The sequence below is a fragment of the Drosophila persimilis genome, unplaced genomic scaffold, assembly GCF_003286085.1.
Source record: "Drosophila persimilis strain 14011-0111.01,24,50 unplaced genomic scaffold, DperRS2 tig00000002-arrow-pilon, whole genome shotgun sequence".
NCBI lineage: Eukaryota > Metazoa > Arthropoda > Insecta > Diptera > Drosophilidae > Drosophila > Drosophila persimilis.
This window is the reverse complement of record NW_020825289.1, coordinates 4,073,965-4,090,488: the sequence shown is the minus strand read 5'-3', so window position 1 is coordinate 4,090,488 and position 16,524 is coordinate 4,073,965. Positions and strand designations below refer to the sequence as shown.

At 45.4% G+C, this 16,524-nt stretch overlaps 7 protein-coding genes across 8 annotated transcripts; 1 reads left to right on the top strand and 6 right to left on the bottom strand.

Annotated features, from left to right (window-relative positions):
• Window positions 1–18: 18 nt before the first annotated feature.
• LOC6591146 (protein late bloomer) lies at window positions 19–1,074 on the top strand. The gene is made up of 4 exons (XM_002015533.2): window positions 19–120; window positions 179–352; window positions 408–773; window positions 832–1,074. The coding sequence occupies exons 1-4, from the start codon at window positions 61–63 to the stop codon at window positions 994–996; spliced, it is 765 nt and encodes a 254-aa protein (XP_002015569.1). The 5' UTR covers window positions 19–60; the 3' UTR covers window positions 997–1,074.
• A 4-nt stretch (window positions 1,075–1,078) lies between these two features.
• LOC6591145 (protein late bloomer) lies at window positions 1,079–3,104 on the bottom strand. The gene is made up of 5 exons (XM_002015532.2): window positions 2,553–3,104; window positions 1,707–1,880; window positions 1,489–1,644; window positions 1,226–1,423; window positions 1,079–1,160 (listed from the first exon to the last, which is right to left on the bottom strand). The coding sequence occupies exons 1-5, from the start codon at window positions 2,610–2,612 to the stop codon at window positions 1,089–1,091; spliced, it is 660 nt and encodes a 219-aa protein (XP_002015568.1). The 5' UTR covers window positions 2,613–3,104; the 3' UTR covers window positions 1,079–1,088.
• Window positions 3,105–3,150: 46 nt separating this feature from the next.
• On the bottom strand, window positions 3,151–4,455 carry LOC6591144 (protein late bloomer). Its single transcript, XM_002015531.2, has 5 exons — window positions 4,206–4,455; window positions 3,977–4,150; window positions 3,762–3,917; window positions 3,504–3,698; window positions 3,151–3,377 (listed from the first exon to the last, which is right to left on the bottom strand). Exons 1-5 carry the CDS (start codon window positions 4,263–4,265, stop codon window positions 3,306–3,308), a joined length of 657 nt encoding a protein of 218 aa, XP_002015567.1. The 5' UTR covers window positions 4,266–4,455; the 3' UTR covers window positions 3,151–3,305.
• Window positions 4,456–4,953: 498 nt separating this feature from the next.
• LOC6591143 (protein late bloomer) lies at window positions 4,954–7,033 on the bottom strand. 2 transcript variants are annotated; one of them, XM_026985684.1, is made up of 5 exons: window positions 6,866–7,033; window positions 6,740–6,809; window positions 5,730–5,888; window positions 5,326–5,661; window positions 4,954–5,252 (listed from the first exon to the last, which is right to left on the bottom strand). In XM_026985684.1, exons 2-5 carry the CDS (start codon window positions 6,797–6,799, stop codon window positions 5,181–5,183), a joined length of 627 nt encoding a protein of 208 aa, XP_026841485.1. In that variant the 5' UTR covers window positions 6,800–6,809; window positions 6,866–7,033; the 3' UTR covers window positions 4,954–5,180. The 2 variants fall into 2 exon arrangements, with proteins under 2 accessions (XP_026841485.1, XP_002015566.1); XM_002015530.2 differs by having other exon boundaries at window positions 6,740–7,033.
• Window positions 7,034–8,235: 1,202 nt separating this feature from the next.
• Window positions 8,236–10,485, bottom strand: LOC6591142 (protein late bloomer). The gene is made up of 5 exons (XM_002015529.2): window positions 10,272–10,485; window positions 9,058–9,216; window positions 8,823–8,978; window positions 8,558–8,764; window positions 8,236–8,487 (listed from the first exon to the last, which is right to left on the bottom strand). The coding sequence occupies exons 1-5, from the start codon at window positions 10,329–10,331 to the stop codon at window positions 8,416–8,418; spliced, it is 654 nt and encodes a 217-aa protein (XP_002015565.1). The 5' UTR covers window positions 10,332–10,485; the 3' UTR covers window positions 8,236–8,415.
• Window positions 10,486–11,777: 1,292 nt separating this feature from the next.
• LOC6591141 (23 kDa integral membrane protein) lies at window positions 11,778–13,362 on the bottom strand. Its single transcript, XM_002015528.2, has 5 exons — window positions 13,220–13,362; window positions 12,499–12,657; window positions 12,279–12,440; window positions 12,019–12,213; window positions 11,778–11,949 (listed from the first exon to the last, which is right to left on the bottom strand). Exons 1-5 carry the CDS (start codon window positions 13,277–13,279, stop codon window positions 11,878–11,880), a joined length of 648 nt encoding a protein of 215 aa, XP_002015564.1. The 5' UTR covers window positions 13,280–13,362; the 3' UTR covers window positions 11,778–11,877.
• A 181-nt stretch (window positions 13,363–13,543) lies between these two features.
• Window positions 13,544–15,372, bottom strand: LOC6591140 (23 kDa integral membrane protein). The gene is made up of 5 exons (XM_002015527.2): window positions 15,183–15,372; window positions 15,017–15,097; window positions 14,215–14,376; window positions 13,798–14,160; window positions 13,544–13,739 (listed from the first exon to the last, which is right to left on the bottom strand). The coding sequence occupies exons 2-5, from the start codon at window positions 15,080–15,082 to the stop codon at window positions 13,647–13,649; spliced, it is 684 nt and encodes a 227-aa protein (XP_002015563.1). The 5' UTR covers window positions 15,083–15,097; window positions 15,183–15,372; the 3' UTR covers window positions 13,544–13,646.
• Between the last annotated feature and the right edge of the window lie 1,152 nt (window positions 15,373–16,524).

Below are 16,524 nucleotides of genomic sequence, written 5' to 3'. Positions count from 1 at the left end.
TGTATAGATTGCAAATTGCTTAAATTCGGCGCATCTGCTCGAGATTCCAGCATTCTCGCCATGAACCGCTGCTACAACACAATCAAGCTTTCGGGCCTGCTCGGAAATCTGCTCTATATGGTAAGCTACTGAATCTACACATATTTATTTCTGACTAAGATATTCTCTTCTCCCCCAGCTGCTGGGCATTGGTGTTATGTGCGGGGCAGGACTGGGCCTCCAGGCAGCAGAGCCCAATACGCCGGAGCACACGTACTTCGTAAAAAGCTTGGTTCTTGGGGGAACAATCTGCATGATCGTAATGTTCGGCTGCTACGGCCTGATCTGCAATCTCTTGTGTGTCAATTTAATCGTAAGTACGCTTAAGATCCGCCAGAAACCCAACTGAAATAACTATTCGCCTGCAGTTCACACTGTTTATACTGATTTGCCTGGGTGCGGAGTACCTGCAGCTGCATCACTACAACAATCCGTCGCATATAGCTACCGACAGTGCCTGGCACCAGCTGGAGCTGGCCTGGCATGGCCTGGACAGTCGACCGGAGCTAATGCATCAGTACGAGGCCACACAGCATTGCTGCGGCTACAACAATTCAGACGACTACAGGCAGTTGCATTTGCTGGTACCCGCGAGCTGTTATCAGGCCACTTCCAATGACACCTACCAGCAGAAGCATGTCTATCCGCGCGGCTGCCTGGAGACTTTGAGCAACAGCCAGCGCTATATACAGCATCGCGATAAGCTCTTCATGTGGTCCATCGTTGGCCTTGAGGTGGGCAATTGACTGCAGCTGTCAGACAAATAACACTGCCTCTGTACTCCTCCCATAGATCTTTATTCTGCTGCAGACAACCGCCCTGAGTGTCGTGCTCTTCAAGCTGCGCCAGCGACAGCGTCTCGCCCGTCGCCAAGTGCCGCCTGGTGTTAGACGAGAGCCGCGCTCCAACCATGTAACCGGCTCACGGGCACAGCTGCTGAATGATGCCGATGTCTGATGTTAGATTTTATCAAATGTTTCGTTCATTATGTTTTATTATGTGACTATGTTGCAAATGCTTCTGTGCGAGTATGAATAAGTGTGTGTGGATCAGTAGGCATATCGGCGTGTCTTGTTGGTCAGCTGACAGCATAGCGTGATGCCCAATATGATGCCCACAAGCTGCAAGAGACAGAAAGGGAAGTATTAATTAATAATCGGGGCCGAGAGTATCGTGCAGTGAATACCTCGTAGCCAATGAGTCCACAGTGGGCCCACTTCTCATAGCGGTAGATCTGGAGGAAGGCTCGCTTCACGGCCGCCATGCAGCCCTCCGCATAGGGATGCAGGGCGTGAAGGCCGTCCCTGGTATGGAAACAGCTGGAGGGCACCTTGATGTTCAGGCTCGTGTAGTCCCCGAACCCCTTGTTGCCGCAGCATTCGAACTAAATTCATGGAAATTAGACCGTCAGAAGAGTTTTCCCAGATGGGTATACAATCAACAACTCACCTCTCGCTGCAGCTGCTGAATGGCGCCCTGATGGACTAGCTCCTCCATCCACAGGGCCATGACGTAGACCTCGGTGGCGTCCAGCTGCTTGTTCTCGTTGTAGTGGGAGAGCTTCCAGATGTGCGACACAATCAGGATTCCCAACAGAGTCAGGTGCTAAAACTTGTTCCCCTTGCAGTTGACTTTTTGTATTGAAGCCTAGGACAGCTGATACTCACCACTACCAGGACCTTGATGGAGCCCAGGAAAGCGCCGAGGCATCCAATAAAGGCTGCCAAAATCAGAGTCCCCGCCATGCCCAGCTGCACGAACTTTTGCAGATGCTCGGCGGAACCCTCGTCATACCTATCCAGCTCGTAGACACCGGCCAGGGCGGCCAGGATGCCGATGATCTAGATGATGATTAAAAATAAATATATATGCACATTAACTATTTGTTAATGGGCCGTGAAATGGCCAAACAAAATAGAAAAAAAATCTTTAGAGACAAAAGTTCGCTATGTAGGCGACGTCATCGGAGCGCGAGAGAAGCGAAAATACAAAATAGAAGAAAATATTGGCATAAAAATAAATTGAATTACTTTGGGCTTTATTTTTAAATGGCATATACACAGATCTCTCTCCGATTTCTTTCGTTTCAAATGTGCCAAAGGAACCACAAGCGCAAAATGAGGAAAAATGAACGCCAAGTGACATGTTGTCTGGCAGAAATGGAAAATTCGGAATGGAGTGGGATTTGTTTGCTGCCAAATTGGCCATCTACACAGGCAGCGGCAGCCCAAAACGAAAAAAATTACATTCGACAATGAAAAATGCCACAAAATGTAAGAAATTAAATGATTTCGCTTTGACGGCCGACGGCCGAGATGAACTCGGATACAATACAATCCATTACTCATTCGCCGTGTGAGTCAATGAGCGGAACATAGTACATATTTATTCTCAATGAAATGATTTACTACATGCCACTGCTTAGCACTTAATTTATGTATTTCAATTGCTTGCACACGAAAATTTGTGATCGTAAATAACTCAAGCGCCGTGTGGAGCGACGAAACTCTTACCAAAGTAATTGTATTGAAGACCACCGCAGTCCATTGCAGGCACACGCGAATGGTCGGCATTCTGACACCTCTATTACCAATATATCACCCTCGTACGAGCTATAATAATTATATTTTCAACACTGTGAAGGCACAACACTGCGACTCCAGCTGCACACGCTTTTCTCTCGGGGGAAATTCGTTTTCCACTCGCGTCCGACTGTTTCCGACGCGCGCCGCTTGTGACCCAAACTGTTAATGCCTTCGGCTGCCGCGAAGAGAACTCGTTCAGCCCAAAGCAAAATAAAGCCAAAACCCAAAAAACGATCACTAAGAAGCAGCGAAATGTTTACAAATCCGCTGAGTGGCTGTCCGTGCCGTGTCCGCGTCCGGGTTGGGGTCCGTCTTGGTCTCCGCCTCGGTATTTTGTGTGTGCCGGTCGTTACTCGTAGAGTCCGGCGCTCATCTTCTTTCCCACGCGCGTCCCGACGAGTGGCCGAGATTTATATTTTTATTTGCGTCTTTATAGGCAGACATATACTCGTACTCGTACATCTATCTACTTAGTCGCATCTCTGATATTCCGCATATAGTTGGCAAAAATAAAATTAATCGAATATTTCTGGTTGTTCTTATTATTTATTCTACGTATTTGCTGCCTATTCCAGATCCACGGGGGGTGGCTGGCGTACAGAAGTGTTTGTTATGGGTTTGTTTGCTCCCATCGGTTCCAGGCCATGGCTGGGGCAGGTGCATCGCCATTCGGGAAACCTGTTAGAATCTCTCGCGCCGCAATTTGTTGCGCACCGTGATGCCCAAGTGTGTAGCGGCTCCCAGGGCGGCGAACTGTGTGATGGTATTGGAAGATTTGATTAGAAAACCCATCTATATCTGGCCTGGAAGCTATTTCCGGCCCGCCCTTGACTTGCTAAGCCCCATGTAATTTATAATCGAGGCTGACAAGAGACTCACCTCTACCACCAACAGCAGCCACTTGATGACGAGACCGATGGCCACGTTGTCGTTGGCATGGGCCTGGACAGCCGCCAGACAGCCCTCGGTGAAGAGGTTGTCCTGCTGCCTGTCGAAGTTCCTGTAGCAGTTCGTGGGTATTCCCCTGCCGAGCAGTATGTAATCATGGGCACCGACCTGACCACAGCACGAGTACTGAAAGGGAATCCAATTCCATTTCATGTGTGAGTTCGTTTATGGACACTTCTCCCCACTCACCTTCTGCTCGATGAGGGAGAGGCGCTCGACATTGGTTCTGGGATCTGACCAGAGGGCCAGGAACTCGCTCCGCGACCTCTCCACATAGTTCGTTGAGTGGGCTGCAGCAATGATGTAGATCTGCAGGCAGAGCAGGATCAAGAGGCAGATCACATACTGGGAGGAAGGGAAAGATAATGTCAGATGTGATCATTGCTTAAGGAGCCTTTATTTACAGTCCAAACGAGTCCCAGGGAGACCCGGGCCGTGGCAAAGCAGCCAAGGAACGAGGTCAGTATGACGAAGGAGCCCACAAAGATCTGGATGACGATGGCAATGTGCTCGAAGGTGCCTGGCGTGGAGCTGTTCAGCTCATACACAGACAGCGCAATCAGTGTCACGCCAATTAGCTGTCGAAAGAAACGCAGTTTCGAAGGAGCCCTCTCAGATATTATGCATACGCACCGATAGCAGGACATTGAGAATGATGAGAAGTGTTTTCAGAAACGACACGCGACAGGCCATGTTGCAAGACGCTCCAGAAGGATAAACAATCAATAAACGCACCAATTACTTATCGCTTTATCCGTCCTTCCTGTCCTTTTTCGTTTTTCCGATGCGCAGTTAACTAGAAGCGGTGACCAGCGGGGACACGACCAGGCAATGCTCAGCTGAACGCAAGCCCTTTTCCTATAGACGTTGACGTTCGACTGAATGGGACGCATTCTATTCGAAATTATGGCGCCCCCCGAGGGCCAGTTGGTGGATTCCACCGCTCGTATAAAATCAACGAATCCCATGGCTGTTCTTGTTGCTGCTATTAATGTTATTGTCGGGTGCTTTATGCGCGGTGGTGGTGGTGTGGGTGTGGGTGGGGGTTGCGGTGCTTCTGTCATAGATTTTTGGGTGGTATGATGTCACAGTGCTTCGAAAGCTTTCTTCCGCAACGCACCTAAGGAGTATTGAGGCGCAAAAGCTTTCTCATATATATCGGAGAGGGGATACGGAAGCGGATTTCAGGACATCTTTGTAGGATTTATAGCCATTTCCCGACACCCATTTACCTAATTATTATGCAAACTCTGGCCTTGGCATTCCCAGCAACAAGTTGTCTGTCTCTGGCCAAAAATTTCGGCATTTAAAGCTCACAGGGGCCTCACGTCGTATGCTTAATGTTTCCATCAAGTTATGAAAACAAACAAACGCCAAGCGATGAAACGTTTTTAAACAGACACAGACACATTTATTTCGATAATTATAATGGATAATTGGACTATATGATGTACTTAATTAGAGGAAAGGTTTAGGTACGAGTAAATAATGAATGACTTTGGTTTTTGTTGTTGTTATGTTTGTAATGAAATGCCTAGGCGGGAATTACTTGAGAGACCCAAAGTCCGAAGCATTTGTACTGTGGGATCAGGTCGATTCTGGGCCATCCTAGAACTGCAGGCGGCGCTGCTTGTTGCGGAAGCTAATGGCTAGAAAGACGGCCAGGACGAAGCAGAGCAACTGCAAAGGAAATTAAAAGACGAAACCGGTTAGATATGATTTTTAGAAGGCAAAATAGAGGATGTAGGCCCACCTCGAATGCAACCAGAACCCAGGACACAATGATGAAGCGCTGCTTGTCGCTCTCATAGAAACTCTGCACCTTCTCGATGCAGCCCTCTAGAAAGAGGTGGTCGGTGGTCTGCTGAAGATCGGCGTAGCAGCTGGGCGGGATAAGCTGGTTAAGATGCACATAGTCCTGGGCGCTGCTCTTGCCGCAGCACTCGTGCTTCTGCTGCAGTGCGTCCATGTTGTTGGCCTGCCAAGCCACCTCCACCGTCTCCTGTCCACTTTGCACCTCGTACTGATGCAGCAGCATGCAGGTGCTCACGATCTGCGGTATGGCCAGTACCAGCAGGAACACGGCACTCTAGGGATTGAAAGGAACATTAATCCTTATTCAGAGACTTCCTGTTGAGATTACTCTGAGCCCCTTACCGTTGCAGTCAGGGCCACCGACTCTCGGATGGCCGCCACGATGCCCAGCATGGCGAACACGAGGATCAGCGAGCAGGCCACATAGGCGGCGATGACGAACTCCTCGCTCTCGGTGTCCGCATTGTAAGCGATCCATCCAATGGAGCCCAATGCCAGAAGCTGAAATAAATTATGGGATGATGCAATTCCAATTGCAGTTTCAGTGGCAATCTATTTGTATGACAATTAACACCAGCAACAAAGGGCATCCAGCCATCCCGTCCATTATTTATCGCTTGGGGAAGTTCGCCTGACTGGTCTGTGATAAAGATTTCCCCGCGCTCCAGATTTCTCTGCTTCCCTGTTTCCCTTCTCTGTTGCCATTTCGGGGTGGCCAACCCTTGTTCTTGTTGTTTTTCGTATGATTCGATTTCGCTATATAGGTCAAACTATAAACCAGAGTGCGGGGTTATCCGAGTATGTACACACATACACATGTACATTGGCATGACATCATCATCCTGCGGGAACGGAATTGGAACAATTGAAGGCTCTGGCTGGGTCCGTCTGGGAATGGCCTAAACCGTAAACAAGTTTTCCATGGCAACCGCAGGGAGGGAAGCGAAGAAGGCAGGGTGGTCAGGGTAGTCAGGCGGCTGCCACCTTGAGGCCATCATTCAGGTGTGCTCGCGACTGACAAACACGACAGAAATCGGTTAAAAATACACCCGAAGTAGAATGAAAACATTCAGCTAGTATATGCTCTGAAGCTCTCCTCCGCCGAACACTAGTCCGTACATATAGGAATAATTTTTGAGAAAAAATTCATTTTGAGGCTGTTTTTGTTGGACTTTTGAAGTGCGTTCACTTGTCCCCCATGACATCATGCTAATTTCCTTGCTCAAATGTAATACTCATACATACATATATATGTACATATATCATATATACTCGTATGTACTTGCACTATACATGATTCTGTTGCTGCTGTTATGGCTAATTGGTATTCCTTATAGGAAATGATGACTTACCCCTAAAATGGCATTCAGTATAATGGAGGTGATCTTAACGCTGGTCGTGGCACAGCCCATGTTTGTAGATCTGGAAAACCGACTTCTGGAATTACCTGCAAAATTCGCTCAAGAAGGTCTCTTCACCTTGCTGTTGTTGTTTGTTTCTCTCCCCCTCTCTTGCTGTTTGTTTATTTACTTTCACGTTTTTCTTTTGGCTTGTTTTTCCGAATTGAATTTACAGCGAAATAAATTTCCGTTAAATGTTCTTTCGGGATTTCCGCTCTCCAAAAAGTCGTCTCTTGCTTGTGGCACGTTCTGCGTTCGTTTTTGAACTGAAAGCGGGAAAAGTTTTTGTCGTTCTCTTTTGCTTTTTCTTCCGCCATCGCAATCAAAATAAAACCGTAAGAGAGGGTGGTGCGGGAGAGCGAGGCAAGCGCACACACTCCCACACACAGGCGCCCACCAGCTGGGAGAACGATTGAGAGAGCGCGTTGCACTCACTTCGGTCAGCGCATGGTGTATTAAGTTGAAGGTAAGTCAGACAACACAGCGGCCTGTGTCTCGGTTGCATTCAAGAGAGAGAGAGAGAGTGACAAGCAAACCGAACATACTTTCGGTCACCGCTCCAAGCAATGACGTCACATGCTCCCTCTTAGCCAGTGCTGTGACTTTGACTTTGCTTTCGTGACTTGGTCTTCAAGATCAGGCAGATTGGGGGACAAAGAAAATGCAAATTTAATCAACAGATTGCTCAAAATTTGATTAAACTGTTATTGTTGCTCCGCATTCCCTGTCTCTGCCTCTACCTCTACCTCCCTTCTCCTGACAGCCACCTCTTCTTTGGTCTGAATCCTCAACGACATAAATTTGTCAATAATCCAGTGACAAGCTCTGTCTCTCTTTCTCTTTCTTGTTTTCTCTCGCTGTATTGTTTAACAGTTTTTTTTCGAGTTTACTGCGAGTTTACTGTTGTTATGTCTGGAGTTGCGCATTTCTCCCTCCTCACTCCACTGTCCCCTAGACACGCACAGACACGAACACACAGAATTTTTTTTCGAGCTTAATTATGTTTGGGTCTGACTTTGGTTTCATTTTTTAGCTCTTTTTTGTGTCCACATACAGTTGGGGTCACAATAATATGCATGAACAGTATCCAATCCATTATATGAAGCCAAACCGTCAAGAGCAGATCACTGTTGGGACGATTGGTCAAATCATAAGCCTCTGTGGAAAATCAAATATTTTTAGTTGCAGCAACAAATTTTCAAAAAGTAGAGCTCAATACATTCAATCGCTAGTTCTCCTGGGGCCTGCCCGGACTATTCCCTATACCTTTTCAATAGTTTTCGAAACATTTTAGCACTGCTATTTGGCTGACCGCTGCTGTTTGTCCGTCTTAAGTACGCGTCATTGATTTGAAGCGCAGAGTCTTTGCTTTCCAATCCCAATGGGATGACGATGTCGAAGATGAAGAAGAGGCTAAGCAAATTACACTGCTCTCCGAAACATGGGTATTTGTTTGTATGAATTGTATATTTAAGGCAACTTCAATTGCTTGGCAAGTGGAACACATACACAGCGCTGTGTGCTGTGGCTCTAAGCAAGGTACATCGGTGTGACTTACAAATGAGACTGGTAAATGTTAAGTAGATTGACTTGCTTAGGTGCTAAATACATATACATATGTGTACGTGTTAATAGTTATAGCGTCGTCGGCGATTCGTGTAGTGTATGGCCAAGATGATGGCCAGTGAGAGAATAACAACCTGCAAAGATAACGACAATTTGTGAGCGTTTCTCCTGTGGGAAGTGGATTGAATTCCATGGCAGACTCACATCGAAACCGAGGAGACCCCACTCCAGGTAGCGCGATGTGGTGGCCTCGTCGGAGAAGGCCTCCTCCACCTTGCTGATGCAGCCGACCGCATAGAGATTCAAGGGATTCACACAGTTGTTGTCCTTGCAGCAACTGTTGGGAACACTTGCGTTCCAGTAGCTGATCTCCAGATAATCCTGGGCACTATTTCGCCCACAGCAGGAGTACTGTAATAGAGGAAAGCTTTGACATTTTTCTACAAAAAAGTGGGTTTCCACGACTCACTGTCTTCTGGATGAGATCCATGCTGCCCGGCTGCGTCTGTTCCAGCTGCCAATGATCCTCAACCGTCTGCAGGGCATAGTTCTTGAACACATCCCGCGGATTGAGAACAATGAAAGCGGCTATCAGCACCAGCAACACAACCAGCAGCGATACGTACTGAAATGCAATTGAAATTCACTTAATTTCAGACTTTTCAGAATTTCAGATATATCTGTATCTGTCAAAAAGCACATACCGTCCAGAGCATGCGCGGCGATTCACGAACGGCGCCACAGCAACCAAAGAGGGATATCAGGAGGATAATGCCGCCCAGAACAAGAATGCCAATGGCATACTGGTCAGGCATCGCCCCCCACCCGAGGCCCCCAAAGATAAGCACCAAAATGCCGAGTATCTGAAAAATGCAAACAAAATGAGTCAATAAATAGGGGTAGCTTCCCAGCCAGATAATCGAGCAATATCAGCTTACTTTTTAAATGGGAGGCGTATCCAATTTAATTTTAGATATTCGAAAAAAAAGAAACAAAATTGAAAGCTTCAAAGCCGAAGCTTAGATGATCTAAATATCCCATTCTGATCAATCGTTTCTATGCTAAACTCAAATACGGTTTATCCAACCGTATAATAATGTTATTACTCATTCTAAGTTTTACTTGGAAAGAAATTAAATTGTTCTAGAATTTCCTTTCTTGCAAAAAGTTTCGCTTTTTCAAAAACCTATGCTGATGTCTAGCTCGCAAGCTGAGAAATCTAAGGAAATTACTGTGCTACTCCCAAATCTATAGAATATCGAAAGTCCCTCCATTTCGGTATCCCAGTTGTCTGCAACCGTGACAAGGCCACGAATGCCCCGGCATATCTTTAGTAATTTGTCAGCGCTGCGCTCATCTCGTCTCTATTGTCAACGCTGTTGACTAATCCGGTTTCCATATTCCCATATTATATTCGTGTTAGCTTTTTAAAAAGAAGCAGAGGAGGAGCATTACCACATTTAATTTAACGAAATCGAAAAGCATGACGCATTTGAGCTGCTCGCTACTTGGCTACTTGGCCAGAGCTTTCCTCACGGCTCAAGGAATGCAAAAGCAAAGCACAAGACATTAACAATAGACACACACACACACACACACACACACACCCAGTGATACACACGAGACGGCAAAATGTAGTCATAAACTAGGCACGCATACGAGATGATATCATCTGCGGGCCAGGTGGAAGTCTAATGGGTGTACTCCCCAAAGCTCCAAAGCGATTTCCAATATTAAGCGAAATTCCGCTCAAAATATGTTGTACAAAAACTTGGAAAAATATTCTAATACATAATAATTGAAACTGTTGTAATATTTAACTTATGCGTTATACATATGTATGTACATATGTACATATCATATGAACATACGAGTATGTAGCATATGCTTTGAATTCAATTTTTGGTGTTCTACTTACCGCCCATAAGGCATTGAACAGGAACAGAGAGTACTTGATGGTGCCCGTTGCGCAGCCCATTCTGAATGTGTTTCTATTTTCCTCTTTGCGCTATGGCCAAGTGCTTTTCGGAGAATGCAATCGAGACTCTGTGCAACACGTGCAACAGTTTGTTGTGTTTTTGGGGGCAAGAGTTTTTCAACAGCCGGCCAGAATCGGGTAGACAACTACTTTCAACAAAAGTTCGCGGCAAACTGAGAGAGCTGGAAACGCTGCCCCGTTAGTTGCCGCCGCGCCGGTCGCCGCGCCAGACCAAAGCAAACAAAGTCAGCACACGAACGCACACACACACTGGCAGTAGGCAAACACAAAGAGCAGAGGCAACAAAAACAACAACAAATCCAAAGTCAAAGACCAAACTTTGTTGTTTCTATTGCTTTTGTTTCTCGAAAAGATCTTGTTATATGCACGCTTTTGAGTCCCTAAGATTTGAGCTCTCTTAATGAAACATTGCGCGGACCCCTTATTTGTCGATACATGCAGAAAATATATATGTACCTACATATATTCCGGAACAACCAATATCAGATCAATATAGCTACCATACAGCTAAACATACACATACATACGCTTAACAATCACATTATCTCAATATCGGATGAGAAATAATCGATATGCTAGGGTATCAAAATCTAGCATTACTTTTTTGTTTCTTGTTGTTTCTGCTGTTGTTGTGGTTTCTGTTGATGCCTCGTAGTTTTTACACCCTTTTAGGGTATTAAAGTTAAGAGTAGATGTTTGTAACATGCGTTACTATGAGTTTCCGACTAACTAAATTAAAATATTTTGATCATCAGCAGCGGTGGCGATCTAGGGTAGGCGATTTATATATACACGTATTATTAAATGTATTCCTGGAAAAGGACATAGCTTCTATTAGAATATCTATTTTCCCCCAATAACTAAACCTCTGATCTAAAGACATCTCTGTCAGATATCTGTCATCTGTAATCTGTAATACAGAAGAGTATTACACTTTGACCAGTCGTCGAACAGATAGGGTATATAAGCTTCGCGGCGACGAAGAGAGCTTTACTTTATTTTTGCTATTACTGAGGCAGTGCTGTTGTTTATGTTGTTGTTGTGGTTCTTGTTGTTGCTGTTGCTGCTGTCATTCGGAAGCCAAACAAACAGTCTGGTGGGTCGGCAGGGGGAGCCAGAGCTGGTTATGCCTGACAGAACTGAAGCGAGCGGTGTGTTGTGGCGGAAGAGCAATGTGAGCGAGGAGAGTAGGGAGAGCTCTAAGCTTTCAGAAGCGCCATTCGCCAGATGTTTAGCTCGAATGGAGTGGGGTTCGAAAGGGGGAAAGAGAGTTCCATCTCTCTCTCTCTCTCTCTCTCTCTCTCTCTCTCTGGCTCCCCAAAGCAATTTACGCGCGATCGCTCCCCGAAAACTAGTGAGATTGATTGAGCTTGATTGCGTCAGAAGATTGAGAATGAATGACGCCAGCAGCAGAAAAACGACAGATTAGCTCAGCCACTCCATAAGGGAATGGAATGGGAAGTGGCAGATTCTACCAAGTTTATTAGAACACACGATTCTCACAGAGAAATCAGATCGGGAATCCTTAGTAGTGATAGCGCCTGCGCTGCTTGCGGAAGCGTCCGACCAGATAGAAGGCACCGAGCACCATCAGTGCCTGAAACAGATGATTAAAGATTAAATGATTAGAATCCATCGAGGGCAGAGTCACTGCAGGACCACTCACGGTTATGCCCACGGAGACCCAGTTGGTGTCGCTGGAGTAAGTGAAGAGCTCCAGGAACTTGTCACCAGCGCTCTGGGCACAGCCGGTGGTGAAGTGAGGCAGCTCGTGGTTCTCCTTGGGGTAGCACGTGGCGGGCAAGGTGGTTCGACCGATGCTCACATAGTCATCCGGTCCGTTGCGGCCACAGCAATCGTACTGGAAATGAATAGCGTCGCTTACCATCGAATGAAACGGAAAATAAGAATAGTTTGTATTCGAACCGTTCTCTGGTATGGGTCCATTGCACCTGGTTCCACCAGCTCCAGGTCCCACTTCTTCTGCACCTCCTCCGATGCAAACTTCCGGATGTAGTCCTCGTTGAACTTGAAACCGAAGTTGCCCAGGAGACTTATTATCAGCTGAGCCAGCAGAATGAATCCATACTAAAATGCAATTTAATTGGTTTAAAACTGGAAGAATGGAAGAGTTTACTTCACTCACCGTTGCGGTCATGCAGACATTCTCCTGACAGATGCCGCAGCAGCCCAGAATGGCCGAAACGAAGATTAGGCCGCCCAAGCCATACAGGAAAACGATGTAAACGAGAGGTGCTTGGCCCAGGATTATCGTGGCTATGCCTATCAGGCCAAGGCCCAAAAGCTGTCGATGTCAGAAGGGGCCAAAGGTGAAACCGAATGGCAAACGAGATTAGCTTTAGTGCAATAAGAACATGAAATGTCAACGACTCGGATAGGAGACAAGATTTCGTTGAAATTCCGAAATTTGGTGTATTAACATAATTCTACGGAGAAAATTGTGATTCATTTAATACAGTAATAGAAATTTAGCTTAAGTTTAATTTAAATACAACTTTTGGCTCTGATAACGAATCTCATCAAACTTGATCCCAAAGAATGTGATCAATACTCGTTACTCATGAATATATGCAAAATTTAATATTTATTGAAATGCTCGGACAAACACACATTGTTCATATATAAAGAACATATATATACGTATATTCCTGTTCAAGTTTTGTCAGCAAACACACGCACGGCAAAGATTTTAAAAACAACCAAATGCAAAGTTGTATTCACACCGAAATATATCAAAAATACACATATCTCTATATATACGATTACCAGCAATCAATTATGTATCGTATATGTGTACACATCCGAGTGAAGTCATCCAAACTGCTGAAAAAACTCCAAGCACTTACCGCATTAAGGGAGTTAAGGGTGTTGAGGAAACACTTGATGCAACCGGAAGTGCAGCCCATCTTGACAAGAAGTAGGACTTTTCCCAAACCAAAGAACCAACTAAAATATACCGAAACTGATTGGGAGAGCGGACAGAGCGGAGAGAGGACCGAAAGAACCAGCAAGATCGGTATCCAGACAGCGAATGAAAACGAACATTTCTTATGAGATACGGCAGACGATCGATGCTGCTAGGGTCTCTGCTTGGAGAAGAGGAATCGAAATCTCCGCTCTCTTTGCCAGTGCTGCCAAATTTTCGGGGGAGACTTTAAACGGCTGAGATATTCGTTTAGCATATGGAAAGTGTTTTATTCTCTAGTGGCAAATTCGCTAATCTGATAAATAGAGTATCGTTTATGCAACATTTATGCTGGCTAGCACCTTCACTCAATCGTTTAGGTGGCTCTCGTCGTCCTTGATCTTGGTCTTCGCATACTTCCGGGCCCGGCCCATGTAGTAGGCCGTGAGAATGCCCATAAACTGCAATGAAACAAATGGCTTAAACGTCTCTTCCAACGCAACTTATCATAATTCGCACCTCAAGGGCAATAATTGCCATGCAGCAGTAGTAAGTGATATCCGCCTGCATTTTCAAATTTTCGTTGGCCTTGGTGGCACAGCCCTGCTGGAAGACGTTCGTCGGATTGGAGCAGTCGAAGGCGAAGCAACAGCTGGCGGGCAAGGCCCCGTTCTCCTCGCCGAGGTAGTCCTGCGGTCCCTCCAGCCCACAGCAGCGGAACAGGCTGTGGATGGGCTGCATCTTGTCGTTACTGTGCGTCTTCTCCTCAAACAACTGCCGGACCCGCTCGTCAAAGTGCGCCAGTAGATCTCCTTTCATCGCCGCGAAGGTGAAGAAGTAGGCAACCATCGTGACGATGACCAGTCCACTGACGAACATAAACTGTGGGACACACGTAAAAAGGATCGTCCTCACACAGAGTCCAGGAATACTCACGAGTATCGAGTACTTATAGGATTCCTTGAGGGCCACATACACGCCGAGGAAGGCCACCCCAAAGACGGCCGCTCCGATCAGAGCAGTCGTATAGCTGCCAAAGATGGAGGCTGCCGAGCCCCATGTGACGACACCACAGGAAAAGAAGAGCACAGTACAGGCCTGAAAAAGAGAAACAATTAGACGAGAACGATGATGGAATTCCTGTGATTCATAATAGCTAATAGGCATAAAATAGCATTCCCCCAAGTATTTCTTGGGTGAATCTTCCTCGTCAATAAAGATTGGGGCTTTACTGCAATGAGTTTTGTTTCTAGGTTCTTAGCACAATGCCGGGAGCCTTGGCATTTGCAGACTTGACATTATCCTGATGCTCATTGTATATAGAAATAACAATCTAATTTGCTAAATCAACTTAATCATAACAAAATGGGCGCATGATTGTGTAAGCGGTTTACATGAAGGGAAGGCAAGAATCGGGCATATCGGGCAATCGGATTGAGTGCCAAGTGCACACCAGCTCCCAGCTGTTCGGCTGAAATATACAATGCATAAATACATAAATAAATAAATGTATAAATATACTTTAGTTCTGTTCGATTTGCTTTTAGCCATCCTTATGGGCGATTTTCCGCCTATGGCCGGCGACAAATGCGTTGCTCTCGTAATTTTGCACTTTTGCACAATATTGATTTTTGTTCGCTTCTTTTACGAGACTACCGGGTTGTTGTGCAAGACTTGGATGGGTCAAGAGTACGGCCCTGGGTGTGGAGGATGTCACGGTTGGGGGGACGGGACTTACCGTTATCAGAATGCAGGTGGCGAACAGGGCGTACTTCCAAGGCGATATGGGAAAAGACTTCTCCATGCTGTCCGAAGGGAGCTGCGGTATCAAAAGAACACATTTTCACTCGTGCCATGGCCATTCCCTTAAATATAAATAATTATCTGGATATTATTACACTCACATCCCTGAAGGGCTGCTGTTTAAACGGAAATTTGGTTTCTCTGGGGGTCTGCCGATTCGCTCGATTTCCCCTATTCCAGGTGGGAGGCCATTGTTTACTCTAGAATTAAGTGATAGAACCCAAGTCCCAATCGAAGCCCGACTCCCCAGGCCCAATTCTGGATCAGTGAAGGCTCGTGTTGATGCCCCAAATGCTGGCCAGCGACTGAACACAACACAGAGCGCCACCAAGTGTCGCCGCCGAACATCACACGCTGAATTCACCACAGAACCCACCGAAACCCAAACAAAAATCCGAACAAGCCAGCCCCCCACCCATCCGCTTGATGGCAATGACGCAGCCGCAGTGCCATGTGGCATACCGGGTGCCACATCAAACCGTGTCCGACTTTGGGTGTTCCCTGTGCGGAAAGTAGTTGCTCCTGTTGAAAGAATGAGATTGTGACAATACGGATGAAGCTTGAGCTACAAACCCAATCTGCTACTTTCGAACTCAATGTAGCCTCATTGTAACTAGTTCTTGCTAGACTCTTATTCAGTTTCGCTTTTGCACTATGCACATTTATATTACGTTACCTTAAGGATCGCAAATTCTTTACTTAGAATTGTATTTTGGTAGTCTTAACAGAATAATTTTACTGCCATTCAGGGGTACTACAATAATAATTATCAAAACAATCACACGTACGTATAACGCAAATTTATCGACATAAGAAAATATATTAAATTATTTGATTGATTAATTAATTAATTAATTTAAAGAGATTGACTCCTTCCGGCAGCCACAACCTTTGCCAAAGTTTTTCGGAGGTCTACATGTAAGTTAGTGTCTGTGTTCGATAAATCATTCGATCCCACAGCTGGTATTCCACAATCTAAAGTCACACCTATCCTCTCACTAGCAAGGATACCTGAAACTGAATATAAGGTGTGTTCACAAAAGCCTGACCAAAGTCAAGATTGTCGATAAAACTCTCTCTATCTTTAAGAAGAAGAAATAGATTACCATCGATAATAGTCATCGATAGTCTAGAAGGAAAAAAGATTTTTGTTGCTTGAGATACAATCTCGCTAGCTCTGAAAAGTAATTCTTTGCTCACTCTGTGGAATCAGCTCCCAAATGACATGAAACACATTGGAAACGCAGCTCAATTTTGTATTAAACTACTATACACACCTAAATACAAATACAAACATAAGAAAATTAACTAATAAATATCTAAATACAAATTTAACAAATGAATATTTAATATAAAAAACAATATTCCCATTCAATTTAAAATTTAAAGATTGTAAAAAATAAATAAAAAATCAATCACTGTTAAAAACAAGCTTAGTATTAT

Coding starts and splice junctions, on each gene's coding strand:
- LOC6591142 (XM_002015529.2), bottom strand. CDS start 10,331: ATGGGCTGCGCAACGGGCACCATCAAGTACTCTCTGTTCCTGTTCAAT. Junction 8,979..9,057: donor CGCCGCGCATGCTCTGGACG/GTATGTGCTTTT, acceptor ATTGCATTTCAG/TACGTATCGCTGCTGGTTGT. Junction 8,765..8,822: donor TGGATCTCATCCAGAAGACA/GTGAGTCGTGGA, acceptor CCTCTATTACAG/TACTCCTGCTGTGGGCGAAA.
- LOC6591146 (XM_002015533.2), top strand. CDS start 61: ATGAACCGCTGCTACAACACAATCAAGCTTTCGGGCCTGCTCGGAAAT. Junction 121..178: donor TCGGAAATCTGCTCTATATG/GTAAGCTACTGA, acceptor CTTCTCCCCCAG/CTGCTGGGCATTGGTGTTAT. Junction 353..407: donor TCTTGTGTGTCAATTTAATC/GTAAGTACGCTT, acceptor ATTCGCCTGCAG/TTCACACTGTTTATACTGAT.
- LOC6591144 (XM_002015531.2), bottom strand. CDS start 4,265: ATGGCCTGTCGCGTGTCGTTTCTGAAAACACTTCTCATCATTCTCAAT. Junction 3,918..3,976: donor CCCTGGGACTCGTTTGGACT/GTAAATAAAGGC, acceptor CCTTCCTCCCAG/TATGTGATCTGCCTCTTGAT. Junction 3,699..3,761: donor TCTCCCTCATCGAGCAGAAG/GTGAGTGGGGAG, acceptor ATTCCCTTTCAG/TACTCGTGCTGTGGTCAGGT.
- LOC6591143 (XM_002015530.2), bottom strand. CDS start 6,799: ATGGGCTGTGCCACGACCAGCGTTAAGATCACCTCCATTATACTGAAT. Junction 5,889..6,739: donor TACTGAATGCCATTTTAGGG/GTAAGTCATCAT, acceptor AATTTATTTCAG/CTTCTGGCATTGGGCTCCAT. Junction 5,662..5,729: donor CGGTGGCCCTGACTGCAACG/GTAAGGGGCTCA, acceptor TTCAATCCCTAG/AGTGCCGTGTTCCTGCTGGT.
- LOC6591145 (XM_002015532.2), bottom strand. CDS start 2,612: ATGCCGACCATTCGCGTGTGCCTGCAATGGACTGCGGTGGTCTTCAAT. Junction 1,645..1,706: donor CCATCAAGGTCCTGGTAGTG/GTGAGTATCAGC, acceptor AACAAGTTTTAG/CACCTGACTCTGTTGGGAAT. Junction 1,161..1,225: donor GTGGACTCATTGGCTACGAG/GTATTCACTGCA, acceptor TGTCTCTTGCAG/CTTGTGGGCATCATATTGGG.
- LOC6591140 (XM_002015527.2), bottom strand. CDS start 15,082: ATGGAGAAGTCTTTTCCCATATCGCCTTGGAAGTACGCCCTGTTCGCC. Junction 14,377..15,016: donor CCACCTGCATTCTGATAACG/GTAAGTCCCGTC, acceptor TCTCTTTTTCAG/GCCTGTACTGTGCTCTTCTT. Junction 13,740..13,797: donor TGGCAATTATTGCCCTTGAG/GTGCGAATTATG, acceptor GTTTCATTGCAG/TTTATGGGCATTCTCACGGC.
- LOC6591141 (XM_002015528.2), bottom strand. CDS start 13,279: ATGGGCTGCACTTCCGGTTGCATCAAGTGTTTCCTCAACACCCTTAAC. Junction 12,441..12,498: donor ATGTCTGCATGACCGCAACG/GTGAGTGAAGTA, acceptor ATTGCATTTTAG/TATGGATTCATTCTGCTGGC. Junction 12,214..12,278: donor TGGACCCATACCAGAGAACG/GTTCGAATACAA, acceptor ATTCATTTCCAG/TACGATTGCTGTGGCCGCAA.